Raw genomic sequence first — 14,907 nt, forward strand, 5'->3', positions numbered from 1 at the left:
GTCTGCCTCATCTCATTCCAACCTGGGGCTCTCCCAAGGACTGGACCATTCTGAAAAATATGAGGCTGGCTCCTCATCCTGCCTTATTGTTCTGTTGCTATTGAGCACAGCAGGAATTTCATTGCCTCCCTATTTAAAAGGTACAATTTTTAACATCTCACAAATGTAGTTGCGTGCTTTTAATGTGGTGTTAAAGATGTCAGATACCCTTCCTGCAGCCCAAAGATGCAATAGCATGTTCTTCCGAAATCCTCTAAGAAATTACACCTTAATTGTGTTTATATCACTGTTTTCTCTTGTGACAACATCTAACTGAAATGATTGCTTTTTTTTTTGTGAGTAATCTTGGAAGCAAACATCATGATCTTTGCCAGACACCAATACTCACTGTCTTTCTCTGTTTCATCTGCTTAATAACTATGTGTCTCTAAAAGGTATGAAAGATGGATTTCCGAGGTGCGTTTCTTTTCATTACAACAATAATTCCTACATTTCCAATACATCCATACTGGAAATATGATTCTCTTTTCAGTTCTTTGGAACATGTTTGAAATTAGTTTGCAAAATTTTGGACTAAGCGTTTTGCTTATTGCTTCCTGGTCTTAATAATTGAGCTGGAATTGCAAGCATTTTTTTTCCGGAACATCAAATTAACTTTTCAGTGCTTTAAAAATTTGATTCTTAAGAGGATGGTTCATTTGTCTAGAAAATGGCCTTTTGTTGTTCACTTTAACCTACCTTACCATTAAAGAAATCATTAAAGTACCTCCTCCACCTTTCTATGGTTACATTGTTTGCAAATAGTGGTTGTTTGAAAATAAATGATAAAAATTAATCAAATTTTTAACCTCTCCTGAACCTTCATGATTCATAACCTTGCCTTCCAGTACTGAAAAACATATGAAATATTCTTATTAGTCCATCTGCTGTCCACCTACTTCTACTTGAATTTCTACAGTACTATCTTTTGTATCATTTTATCAAAGCTCTTGTCTTTTTTGACTTCATTGTAATCTTTAATGTAAGCTTAATTCTGAATTCTTTGAACATTAATAAAAGATGGAAAGACACATCTTTATGAAAGCATTCGTTGTTTTGTATTTCAAGTTGTTGCTATATTTTTGACTATTTTATTTCTGAATGTCTCAGTCTTCTTTTTGGCCACTTTGATATTTTTTAACATCTCAAACTTGATATCCTCAAAGATTCTGTGTCACTTTTAATATTTTGTCTGAGTCTTTAATGGAACAAGTATCTATCAGAATTCGTGTTGGAAAAGGACACCTCTCACTGCAATGACATTCTTTTGGGTTTCTGTTTCAAATCAACATACAACTGTTAAGCTAATTAACAGACCTATGCAAACTTTTGAAGACAGTCACATCTTTCAGTCTCATAAAACAAATTCTATTCTACTGTTGGCCATAACCAATTCTGTCTTTATTAATAGTTTTTTAGTTAGTCAGGAAAAAAAGGGAGACTGCAGGACATGAAAGCTGTTATATGTTCCTTCAAGTTCCTCTGATGATAACACAGTTTATTTCATTATTTATTCTTTCAATATGAGTAAATATCCTGATAATATCACTACTGTCAGGCTCCCTCCCGATTGCTTGAAGTTACTGACAGCTGAGAATGTAACATTATTCAACTTAATAAGATATTTCATACCTTCTAGGTTTTTTCTTTCTTTTTTTTCTCCAAAAAACATCTCCTAACTTTTAAAAATAAAATTTCATTTTTATCTCTCTTGTATGTCTGTGATATACTCTTGCACCTTTTCTGTAGTACTTAGGATAATTCTTGACCTTAAATTATCAAATGTTTCTATATTTTAGTTTTTCTCATCTTTCTCACTGTTGAGATGATTTTTCCCTCCTTATCTTTCTGTGTATTCCCAGGTCTTGTGGCTTTCTCACAATTTCTTAATTCTACATTTTATGGGATAAGGGTGCAAACTTTATGTTAACTCCATCTGGAAGACTTGAGGGTTGTTCCTCGATCTCTTTGGAGCTTATCTTCAGACTCTCTGGCTTTGGGAAAAAGTGCTGACTACATAGCTAATCATGGTGTAGAATCCCCAAGGAGATGGAAAGTTCTTTCCCCATATTAAAATTCCTAAGGATGAAGTTGCTGTTTGTCACTTACTGCAACTGTAAGTGTTGTTCAGATTGTTTGTGACTCAGTTAAATGATACTAATTTTCCAATACAGATGAGAATGAACAAGGAGTTAATGGCTTCAATATTTTTGGCTAGAGCTTGGCCACCCTTTTCTTCTAATGTAGACCTGATTTGAGGTGTGTAGCACATTCTCTAGTACTTCTTTTGCTTTGTGATATTGTCATAGTATATGACATATATGTGATATATGACATATATGTAAGGCTTGTGGACTTTATCCCCATTTAAAGTTGTATTTTGGAATTTCAAATACATTCATTACCAATTTTAACAGTCATAAAGGATATGAATGATCACGAGGCAAAGGTGTTTTACTGAACACGAAACTCTTGATAGGTAAGCGTAAATAGAGATTGTGCAGAGAAGACATCTTCATCCCCAGCTTTTTCCAGACTTGTTTTTTTCCTTGAGTGTGCCAAAATATCTATATTAAATTGATGACAAAGAGAAAAAAGAAGGAGAATCACAGTACCGTGACAAGCTCTACATCCTGGTTAAGAGACCATGTCAAATCACTAAACCTAGAGATAGATGAATTGTGTTACTTTTGACAATTGCACCTCAACAGTTATGACGTCTCTATGTTGATAACCAAGAGTAGAGAGTGGATATAAAATGCAAGTGAGTACATTGAGTGAGTGCCTGAGTTCCTATAAAAATGCCCACTGAATGCTTTTGCTTCATCAAAGTCCAAACACTCAAGTTCACGGAGATATACTCCTATGGTTGACAGCTCAGTCAATATCTCTCCTGCTCTGCCTTTTCCTGTCATAACATCGATTTCTGTAAGCTAAAGGAAGTAATCCCTGATGACATTGTGCAACAAAGTTAAGCAAATATTCTTCTCCACTGCCCTCTTTTTTCAGATACAACTTTCCAATGCGTTCCATTTACAAATTATAAACTGTACATCTCTCAAATCTGTTGTGTTTTGCATTCTGACCAGTGTATCCAGATCAATTGCTTTTCTAGTGCCTTTTCTTGGCATTACACTTTTACTGGACAAGGTATTTGATGATTCTCCTGCTTCATCTCATCAGCACAAAACAATTGTTACGCTTTGGTATGTGCTATTCACTCTGCTGCCAAGCTAGCTGAGGCGTGCACTGTACCCTCTTTACGTGGAAAAGAAGGCAATATTGTCAAACCACGTGTTGTCATTCCACTACTGTCAACACCTCTACTTTTCATTCTGTGTCCCAGCCCGCTGACCAGCAATGTTTGCCAGAGAGTTGAAAAAAACCTCTGCATAGCTGTGATGAGGTGATGTTCCTATTATTAATCTGATTAGCAAACTCTTCCTGTCTTTTGTTTCTGACAATAAATAAATAAATATCTTGAATGTCACTGTAGTAAGCGCACTACAAAGCAAGCAGTTTGTTAGGGTGTTCTGAAGTTGTTTTAATTATTATTGTTTTTTAATGTGAAGAAAGATAACATGAAAATTAATTCTACTTTTTTGGTATTTAAGAAGCCATGGATTTTTTCACATATTTTGTATTTGCTTATGTTCACAGTGGTGTTAGATGTGAATTTCCAGTGCAATATTGGTAGTGCTGAAAAATAGGTTGAGGTTTTGAAGGGAGAAAGGAGTCATGTATATTTATGGTACAGAAGTAAAAATAGCTTCATGGGTGACTGGCACGTCTCTAATGAGCAAGCTTCAGTGGGGTCTGTCTCCCCATGGAGCCAGGTGTGATAGCAGATCAGAAGCACTGAGAGACTCTTTCCACTGAGCTGACTCCTCTGATCTGCTGAGATGGCATTTGTGAGGAAGGGACTGTGGAGGATTTAGTATCCTTATGTGTGTGTGGGGTCCTACCCCACAAAGAGAATCAACAAAGCCTAAGAGTGTCTGGAGCCAGACCAGAGGCAAGGTTTGATTGATTTGTAGGCATGAAGTCTATGTTATTTCAAGAGATATAGCTGTTTCCAGTTTCAGACTCTAATTCCACTAAGTACTATTTTTGATCAGATAGAATCAGTTAAGTTGTCACCCTTGTTATTTAACTTGTGACAGCAATTAATAATTTACCGTTTTCTATACTGGATTATTGTGGGAAAAGATCAATAAATAAAAATAGATAAAACAGTACTTTAAAAGCAATCTCTTCCCTCTCAGTTTGCTATGGTTAGCAGCAAAAGGACTTCCTCTGGTATTTGCTTCTGGGGAGTAATAAAGGACAATACAGTCATTTATAGTATGAGAGGTTAATGCTTTTCATTTTGCTTCTGTTTCTATTCATGCTCTCTCACTATTCATATCTCTCATATTCATGCTCTTGCATGAAATGAGAAATAGACAAATGAGCCCAACAGCCTATGTCTGTCAGTAAGCAACAGTAGAATATAGGTCCTTTTTTAAAAAGCTTACTGAGTTCACTGTTCAAAATATAGGCAAACCTCCATGGAAATAAGCTTGTCTAAATAAAGCTTCACAAACAGCACTTCAGAGTCTTAAAATGTTATAGTTGTCAGAGTTTACTGTTATTTTGTTCAGCTTTTTTTTTTTTTAATTTGAGGAAAGATAAGTAAATTCTATAGCAAACAATACCAAAAAAAAAAAAAACAAAAAACAACAACAACAAAAAAAAAACCCGCATCTAGAAATGGCTATATGACACAGGGCAAGGTATAGCCTGAGTTTGATGAAAAGTTTGATACTAAAGTCTTTATATAAGCAACATCTCCAGTAAAAACAAAGAGCAAGTCCACTGTTGAATGCTAGCAGGATGTTAGGCCAGGGTGTTCTCCTTTTCTTTCCAAATTTTGAAATTTGGCCTTACAGTCGAACTCTCCTTAACTGGATGAAAAGTACTTATAGACTCCATGTATAATCTTGGCTTGCATTGCATACGATCATTAATAACCTCAACTTAAGATACGAATAATAACATTAACATATGATTTCAGGAGCTTTCCTGTTGAGCCCTACTCAGATTTGCCAGTATTCAAGTAGAAGTTGCTTTCTGGCTTAAGGCTATAGTGTGTACAGTGTTCAGTAGCATGAACCTTCTGAGAAAACAGTTTTCCTGAGAATTGTGTGTAAAGACAGCAGTTTTGCACATCCACTACATCATTTTCTTTTCTTTTATCTGTGCTGCTTCATTGCTATAAAAAGTGCTTTGTTTCTGCTCTCCCTGGGATCTGGGGGCAGCCTGGTGTTTCATCAGCACTCCTGATGCTCAGGCTTGGATCCATCTACATGCTTGCAGAATGTGTTGTACCTGAAAGGAATCCCCAGCAGATTTTCTTCTTTTGGGCAGACTACAGTAGCATGCAGCATACTACCTTGTCTAGCTTTTCTTTTTTTTCCCCCATAACTCTCAGCTCAGATGCTAAAAGCCATATGTCTAAGTAGCATCTTTATTGCTTTCAAAAGTACAGTCTGCTGTGAAAACTAGCTCAGGTTCCTAAGGTTTTCAACAGAAGCTCATTGGTCTCAGAGAGTGACTGGTGGTCACCTGCATCTGTGCAAGTTTACTCCCTTCACAGGTTGGGGGAATTAGGAGAGGAGGTGAGAAATTAGAACAGCTTAGACAAACAGGTGATTAGAACTATTAGCCTAATTAGTTTTTAATAGTTGGGGAGGGGAGTGATTTTTGTACCTATGTGTAGCTAAGAGACTGTTTGTGGGGAGCAGGAGGGAGCTGGAAAGGTGGATGTCTGGTTGTAAAATTAGTTTGGCGTAGGGACTTCCTTGAAGTCCTAGGAGAGTGGATTGCAGCTTGATTTAGATGTTTCAAATGATGCTGTCAGGGAGCACTACAAGACCAGAGAGCAGGTTTATGAGCAGGAAGTCTTTAAATATTCTACATGTGTTTTCTTTGTTTCTTGAAAGGGAGAGTGGTGAGGAAGGTGGTTTTCCCTGAAGTAAAGGAAGAGGTTTAAGGGGCTAAGTGCAGCTAGGCTCTCCTGGTTAAAGTGCCTTGTGAAAACATTATGCCTCGAGGTCTCCTTTATAGTACATGCTGCATGCAGAAGCTATTCATCCAGCAGAGCTTATGCCTCAGCTTCTGATCTTGGCTGCTAGGCATGAATGGCCAAGCTCCTAGAGGTAAGTGGCTGGCTAATTCCTGCTGATTTTAGGGAAGTAGAAGTGTGTGTGTGTGCACATGCTTGGAGTTTGTTCATGTGTATAAGTTTTGTCATCTATTTCAGAAGTTCTAACACCTGTGACAGCCTGAGGGTATTGTCTAGCCTTAAAGCTTATAGTCTGATGAACCTTGGAAAGAAGTGCAGAGTGAAATGTTTCCCAAACTTTTCAGTACTCTCAAAATAATCTCATATGGATGCTTGGAGGACGGATGGGGGGGAGGAAGGGGGATGGAACTGCATATCTTTTTGCTATAACTTAGGGTTTTTTTGCTTATTTTTTGTAAAGGATAGTGGTGGAGAGTTGGGGAAAGCAAATGTGGGCAGAGAGAGGGAATAAATGCTGAGATTAAACCTTCTATGCTACTTTTTTGTATAGGTATTTTTAAGTGCTTGCATCTTAATCAAATGGGAGGGTAGGGGTTAACATCTAACAACTTCTGTGGCTCTTGTCCTTTCTTGTTTGCAAAGGAAGGAAAAAAAGAAAAGATCCAATGCCCTTGTCTTTAAGGTATGCATCTGTTGCCTAGCCTGGAAAGGGCTCTTCTGTTTCTTTGTAATATTATGATACTGTTTCTCTGTGGGATATCTTTCTTGGGGATGTCCTTGAAACTGAAAAATTTCAGCTATCTTGTTACTCAACTTATTATTCATGGATTCGCCAATCTTCCTTCTGAAGCAGAAGAAGATAGTTTTCATAAATTCTCATAAAGCTGAAATCAACATTGTGTGCATTTTCTCTTCTGAAGTTTTTATCAAAAGGGATATTCTGTTGCAGGCTATAACCACTCATTAAAATGCTTATCCTTCTAAGGGTGTCCGTTAGAAGCTAAATACACTATACAGTAATGCTAATAATTAAACTTGTAAAATAACTGTTTTCTGATAGACCAATACAAAAGCACAATTACAACAGTGGCTGTTTCTCATTAGCAGGAATGACGTGCCAGTTCTAGAATAAGTAATGATGTAAAAATCCTAGTGGTTATAACTGGCATAGAAATGTATTATATCCTTGAGTATTAATAGCCATATGCTATTTCTTTTCATACTACAAAAAGTATGCTTCATTGCCATATAAATTTTAAATGGATTGTCTTGTTTACTTTTTTAAAGTATAATTTGTCCATATGGTTCGAATATGAATGACCCCTTATTGTGATATTATCATCATCTTGTTGAACTAGTGTGCTTATCAGGCAGCCTCCCATGTCCAGATAGTCTATATGAGTGCAAATCTTGTGAATAGGTAGCTTATTTTATTATTATTATTTTTTTAATCACTGAATGTGCGTGTTAACAAGGAGTGGATTTAGGGGAGCTCTGTGTCACACTAAGTTCCAACATAAACTAGGAGTAAATGATGTAGAAGCTCACAGTCTAAAAACTGTGGATAACATACATTAAAATCACCATTGGTATTCTGTTAGCTCTCATATTGCTTCGATTCTTCTGTGCTGTCAAATGCAGTTTGATTATAAGGTCTGCATATGATGCACAAAATATGAATATAAAAGTCCATGGCATGGACTTTTTATCTGTGCTTTCAAAAAGTGCAAGAAGAAAGAAATGCAGGGATTAATCACAAAGACTAATTTTCTTGTAAGAAAGGTTAGTAAGTAACTAGTATATCTTATAACATATTTTAAAATATCAGAGTTTCACTTCTGCTTGAGGTGGAGGTATCCTGAAAGAACACATTTGCTTGATTTTATGTGTGTTAAAAATAGCTTCCATATAACTTGTATGAAGTCTGGAATGAAACATCACTACTGAGTTTGGGGAAAAAAAAAAAGATGTAACTTCTCAAAGCAAGCAGACAAACCTCTTTAATGATAACTTTCTAAAATCAATTAGAATTTAGAACATGTTTGCTTATAGCTGAATGAATTATTTGGTTGAAAGGCAGTGCTTTGCAGCCCAGGTTTATGATAGGGTCCGGCATCAAATTTACAGTCTAAGTGACATGCAGAAGTTGTGGTGAAAGTTGGGATACTAAGATTCAAGGCTAGAGGGCGTTGGTAGCAAATCCAGCAAACTTCTTTCACTTCTGATTTACTGTATCATTTTTATATATCATATTTATAGTTTCTTAAGATTGTTTTTTTTTTTTTTTTTTTACCATGGTATTTTACATGGTAGAAACTGAAGGCCATTGTACATGTTGGTGAATATTTGAGATATCAATCTTTTATTTTGCAGAGAACTACAGCCAGCAAGACTTCAAGTGCTCCTTCCTACAGCAGATGGTCCAGTTCACAGCCCCATCAGGTAATTTGCCCTTGTCAAAAGGGATATGAAGCTCTGGTTGACACATGGTTCCTTTTAAAATGAATCTACGAGGAGAATTATCTACCTGTGGTTATCCATGCGTAGGTCATGCTGATCTGAGGTGGTTGCAGGACATTCTATGGCAGACTGTTAGATGCAATTGATGCTTACAAAGAGGCTTCTTCTAATGCATTTATGTGGAAAATGCTTTGTGTGAATCATTATATTTGGATGAGGGGCCCAGAATACATTTTGCATTAAATAAATCGCTAGCCTGCTAATATCAAATGCATTTACATGACTCAAGGTCTAGACAAAGAGAGGTGGAGAACCTCTGGGGAATCTGATTATAGATTAGGATATGTTTTACATTTTCTCTAGAAAAGATTTGGTAATGGTTATTTCTGGGAAAGTGGGGGGAGATCAGCCCAAAGGTTTGAATGTGGGGATTAGATTGCAAACTTTTGAAGTATATCTTGTGTGGAATATAGTTTGTGTGAAGTATGATATTTGCATGCGGGGCATCAAAGAATTTTGTGTGCAATAAAAGGATGTCTTGTCTGCTAATATTAAATGCACTTGGTTGGCTTGAGACCTACATAAATTAGTACCCAGAACAATGACCTGGAAATCAAATGATGGATTAGAACCTGTCTCCAGAAGACTGTGTTACTGTTAGTGGCCAAAAGGTGGAGGCAGAGAGGCAGCTGTATTGTATCAATGTGGCAAAAGAAGTGTGACAGTCTGAAAGTGGGATTTGTGAGGCTAAGTTTAAGTGCATATTTCTTCCGAAGTCTCTTTTTTTTTTTTTTTTTGAGGTGTGTTATCTGGACAGGGAGGCTTAAAGCCTTCTGTGTGCATAAAAGATAAAATATTAAAAAGAGTGATAGTATTGAACAAATTATATAGTTCAAGACGAGACAAAAAAAGAATCAGAACAAAGATTTGGGATCTTAATGATGGACTGGGACCTATCCCACACCTCTAGGGAATTTTTCCATGAAGGTTTAGATAATAGTTGAGCTCAAAAGTGGAGGCTGGAAGGCAGATACAGTAGGCCACCTGAGCAAAAGGACACGTGTATTTGTATGAAAGTGAAGATTGATCGGTTAAACTTTAGAAAATGGTTGTGACAGTGGTTAGTTGCTGGCAGGGAAGGCCAGCCCAAATGCCTGTACCATGGGTCAACTCTTTCTTACTCTCTGCCAGCGATGGTAATGTGTGAAGTCATGTTTTCCCACATGCTTTCCTTCCCATATTTTTCTACTACTTAGAACAAATAAGTTGTGTAGTGAATGTGTGCACTTGCAGTCTGGAAAGTGAGCTCTATCCTGGGCTGCATCAAAAGAGGGGTGGCCAGCAGAGAGAGAGAGGAGATTGCCTCCTCCTGCTCTGCCATTGTGAGGCCCCATTTGGTATACTGTGTTCAGGCCTGGGGCTCCCAGCACAAGAAAGATAAAGAGCTGTTGAAGCAGATCCAGCGGAGGGCCACAAAGTTGGTCAGAGGGCTTGAGCACCTCTTTTATGAAGAAAATTTGAGGGATATAGGCTTGTTTAGCCTGGAGAAGAGAAAGCTCTTGGGAGATTTTACTGGGGCATTCCAGTACTTGGAAGGAGCTTATAAGCAGGAGAGGGATTGACTTTTTCTATGATGTGAGAAATAAAAGAGTGGAGATTTAGGTTAGATATTAGGAAGAATTGTTTTTACTCAGAGGATGGTGAGGCACTGGCGCAGGCTGCCCAGAGAAGGTGTGAATGCTCTTTCCCTGGAGGCATTCTAGGCATAGTTGGATGTGGCTGTGGGCAACGTGATCTGCTGTATGGCAACTCTAGCCGTGGTAGGAGTTTGGAACCATGTAGATGATCTTTAAGGTTCCTTCCAATCTAAACGACTCTGTGATTCTAAGAAATATGCAGAGGAACTTGTAAATTAAAAACAAAGATAGACGATTGTTTTTGTTTCCTGACTATCACTAATTATTGTAAATTATTTTTTCATAAAAAATTGTTATTTAGTGTTTCTGTGGTTTTATCAAAGCCAACCCTTTCTTGACTACAGTCAAGCAATTGACTGACTAGTAATGTAGGATGTCCACTAAAGCAACTTGCTCTTTCAAAACTTGGGTTTGTTTAGCACTGATGATGTTAAAGTTGCTTTCCCCAAATTTCTACTTCTGCTCCTTTCCAATGTCTCTACCTTTGTTGCTGCTGTTTCTTATTTTTTTTAAATAAATTTGTATATGCCAAGAGAGGGAAAGCTTCCAATAAGTTGAGTCTTGATCTTGAAAACAAAAGCCAGAGAAACTATGGATTTCATTTATATTCAAATAGGGATGGGAAAGATGGCTAAATGCTTCATGGAGTTCATCACCTGTTTCATCGTCCTGAACAGTTTTCTTAATATTTTTCTCTGGGAACTGTAACAATATTCTTTGTCCCATCTATATAACATTGTGCTCTTTCTGCTTGCTGAAATTTCGGTGTACTTTTTTCCTCTCTCTTCTTGAGCTTCAAGTTTTCATTTTTGGTCAGGAGGAGACGAAGAATGTGTGGGAAATGTTAATTTATTTTACTGGTAACTGTATACTCTATCCTAGGGAATTACAAAGTGATCGGGGACAAGTACATGTGGTGTTGATTTTTAAATTTCCGGAAACGCATTTCGAAAGACAAGTGTCACATTAGCAATATGTACGCATGGAGTTCTACTAGAATGCACAAGATTGAAGTGGTAATGATGGTTCCCTTCTTTCTACATGTTTGAATTGGTTATTAAGCTTAATTGGAGTTGCATTCCTATGTCAGGAGGAGTTGATCCTAACAAATCGTATGAAATGCACTTTACACTTTACACACTTGATTTCCTTCTGAGGTGGGAGGGAAAAGATAAGTACGTAATAAAGATTGTTTGTAGCGTTACAATCCTGTCAGATTCCTGGTAGAGCTTAAGGATTAACTACCAGGAATGTTCTTTGAAAGGATGTCTAGACCATCCAAGATCTGCAGGGGGAAAAATGTAATGTGTTAAATCATGCCTGTGGTAATTCTCCTCCACCTGTGTTGTACCCTGCATCTTTTAATCTCACCGTTCTTTGCCATTCACGCTCAAATCTTCTCTTTTTCATCCTTGTTTATTGTAAGCTTTCTATCTTCTGTGTTTTGGGTTTAGTAAGCTTATGAACTTGCCTCACAGATATTACAAATGCCAGTACCAACTGGGAAGATGTGAAGCCATGCTGTGGTTCAGTTTGGGAGGCCTCAATACTGTGGTGCACTCTCGTGAGCTGAAAGTGGCAAAATATTTGCATTGGATCAGAGATTGATATTCAGCCTTGCATCTTGCCAGAATCTATAAATAGTTTTCGTAAACGTTTTTTAAAGTTGGATTTTGAAGAAAGATTAAAGTTCATATTGTCTACATTTTCTATAGCCTCATGCAGTGCACACAGTGAAGGCTTTTCCACATATTGTACAAGAATCCACACAGAAATCTAACAGAGCTACATGACTTAGACCTTTGATGCATCTAAGAAATGTTAAATTGATTTCCTCTTTCCCTCCTCCAAGTTTTCTTTTTTCATTTCCTCTGTCTGTGTGAAGTTTGAAGGCCCATTGGGTGAGAGATCTTGAAAGGGTTCCACAGGTGGGATCAATGAGTCACTGAATACAACAGATTTCTCTTACTGAATTATTCTACTTTCTACTACCTAGACACGCTTATATTTTGTTTTGGATGAGCTGAAGTATGTTTATCTAACTCAAATACTCCATCTGGGGAAAGTTTTTAATAAGTTCCTATTAACTCAACACTCTCGTGGGCATGTGGAATTTATGTGCTTGGGTTTTCTGATGTGAAACTGTTCAGAATTTTTTTTATCCTCCTCCTTGAGCCTGGGAAAATGTCATGCTGCAGGGGAGGCATCCTTAGAACTTGATTAAGCGGTTCCTTCTGACTGCCCTGTGAAAGACACATTTCTACCTGCTTCAAGCTGGCTTTTTTGAGCACTCCACTTTCTCAATGTCAGAATAAGAAGCCAGTAGTCTAAAAGGTTGATCTTTTTGAAGCCAAGGAATTAATCTATTTAATTAGAGGATTGAGAGTGAGCAGGGAAGCCAAACTGAGTCTCAAATTCTGAACTGGCTTCCAAGGAGCTGTGTTAGACCTTACTGGCTCCAAATGCGTTAAACTTGCTTGAGGGATGGAATCAAGGAGAAGATACAAATGTACACTAATGAACTAACATTACTTATGCTGCCTTTCTTGGCTACTGATGTTTCTTGATGTGTGAAGAATTCTGCAGCAATTTTGGAAAAAGCTCTGAAGTGAGTTTAATTTTTATGTGATACTCTAAAGACCATTTGTGCATACTGCTGATGAAAATGAAGGAGAAAGTGGAACTTAGTCATATCATCATGCCTAGTATCTAATCCAATGTTGCTTTTGCTGAGTGAGATGGCAGCCACAGCACAATGCCTCATAGTGATGACATATCTATATATGGGATGCCCTGTCTCTTGCTAGAACAGAGGTGTACAGGCAGAGTGTGACACAAGGCACTCAGTATTGGAATTCAGCTATTCCTAGAAACAGTTTTAATGGTGATACCTTCCTGCTGAATGAAGGAGAATCTTTTCTTATTTGTGAGCATACAAGTCAGTTTGTCAAGAGAGACCAATCGCTTAGTCCTCTTTGTTAGCTGGCACTTTCAGGACAATATTACAGTTCTCTTGCACAAGGTTTGCTAGAATTTAGACATGGTTGGATTAAATTACTTTCTAAAATTATAAAAACAGGGATTTTTAGTCCTATGTGCTAAATGAGCCTGCAGAAAAACTGGCACCTTAAATACCATTTAAAAATAATACTGAACACTTCAGCATCTTTCCCCATCCCATCTCTATTAGCAAAACATTAGTTTGAGCTAATGAAGCAAAAATACAGAAAATAAAATGATGTCCAATGGGCCAAGGGACTGGAGCATTTTCAGGCAAAGTTGCTGGTCTGTCTTTCTGGTGTTGGCAACAAGCTTTCTTGTAGATAGTCAAAGCTTTGTCCCTTGCTGAACTCTGCATCAGTACCTTAATTAAGGTCAGAACGTGTGTAGTTTTTTTCTTTAATATCCTGCTCTTTAAACATAGAGATAAGTAGTACATTTTAGTACCCAGTGGTTAGCAGCTTTCTTGGGACTTGGAACAGACAGGGATGATGATAACCACTCAGTGAGGATCTGAATTTAAAACAGGCTAACTCTTTTGCCATATAATTTGGTAATTTATTGTGCAGTTTCTTCATGACTAAGACAATAGGAATCCCAATGCAGAAAAAGGAACATATATTTCAACTTACTGTGGTAGCTGCTTCATTGAATTTCAGATCTGAAATTTCAGTATATATAACTTCTATCTTTCCTACTTGCTTTTCATTATTAGTACCAGTCTCTTTCCAATCTTCCCTTTCTCTTCCCTTTCGCTTGGTTTTAGCCTTGTGTTCTTCCTGCATAGATTGGAACAATAACATCTTGATGATAATCGTAGAAAACCCCAGCTGGAAGGGACCCACAAAGGTCATGAAGTTCAACTCCTGGCTCCACACTGGACACCCAAAGTTCAAACCTTATGTCTGAGAGCATTGTCAAAGTTCTTCTTCAACTCTGACAGCTTAGGGCTTTAACCACTCCATTGGGGAGCCTGTTCAATTGCCTGACCACACTCTGAAGAAATCTTTCTTAATATTCAGTCTGATAAGAACATAATTATATGTAGACATTAGTTCAGCTTCTTTCTCAGTATGTGAGTTCAAACTGAATTTTATGCTCAATCACTTGTTACAGGAGTAGAGTGTTTATTATAGAGTTTTCAGAAGCTATGCTGGCTATGGCTGTTGGTAGCAGTTTGAATGGTTCAAGCAGCAGTAATAATAGTAATTGGGTTTGTTGCAGCCTGCTTGTATTAGAAATAAGAGGTGCTCATTTATTAGAGCAGGGAGATGGGTGAGTTTCCTTTATGGCATTTGTCATGTTACCTGAACACAAAGGTTATTGAAACACTTGTTAGCTACAGCTCAGAAGATCCCTTCTGCAAAGTGATTTTTCTTAACTAGTGGATGATACCTGATTTCAGATACTATAAAAATTCTTGTAGTCAACTCTCCTGGATCTCCCTCGTTGATATGTTTGTCTTCTTTTGGTGCCTTGAGTATGACTTGAAAAAAGTCAGTATTAAGAAAATCACTGTCTGATGACTCAGCCATTTGCCTTTCTACTGAACACTGCAAACTCTCACAGTAAACATTAGGTTAAGTTCCTATCCACTAGAAAATATACTGAGAATACCAACAAGTTTCCCAGAAGTCACTGAAC

General features: G+C 37.5%; 1 protein-coding gene across 12 annotated transcripts in view; it reads left to right on the top strand.

Moving 5' to 3' along the window:
- The window catches only part of RBMS3 (RNA binding motif single stranded interacting protein 3), a 700,434-nt gene that overhangs the window by 92,220 nt on the left and 593,307 nt on the right, over positions 1-14,907 (top strand). For 11 of the 12 annotated variants that reach the window (XR_014883963.1, XM_085226398.1, XM_085226391.1 and 8 more), the window contains one exon: positions 8,480-8,548. The exons of the other annotated variant lie outside the window; for it this stretch is intronic. Coding sequence is in view for 9 of the 11 variants with exons in the window: in XM_085226398.1 (XP_085082524.1) it covers positions 8,480-8,548 (69 nt within the window). In the remaining 2 variants the exon portion in view is untranslated. The remainder of the gene's footprint in view (positions 1-8,479; positions 8,549-14,907) is intronic. 12 annotated transcript variants of the gene reach the window in all.

The sequence above is a fragment of the Meleagris gallopavo genome, chromosome 6 (genome assembly GCF_905368555.1).
Source record: "Meleagris gallopavo chromosome 6, MGAL_WU_HG_1.1, whole genome shotgun sequence".
In the NCBI taxonomy this organism is placed as follows: domain Eukaryota; kingdom Metazoa; phylum Chordata; class Aves; order Galliformes; family Phasianidae; genus Meleagris; species Meleagris gallopavo.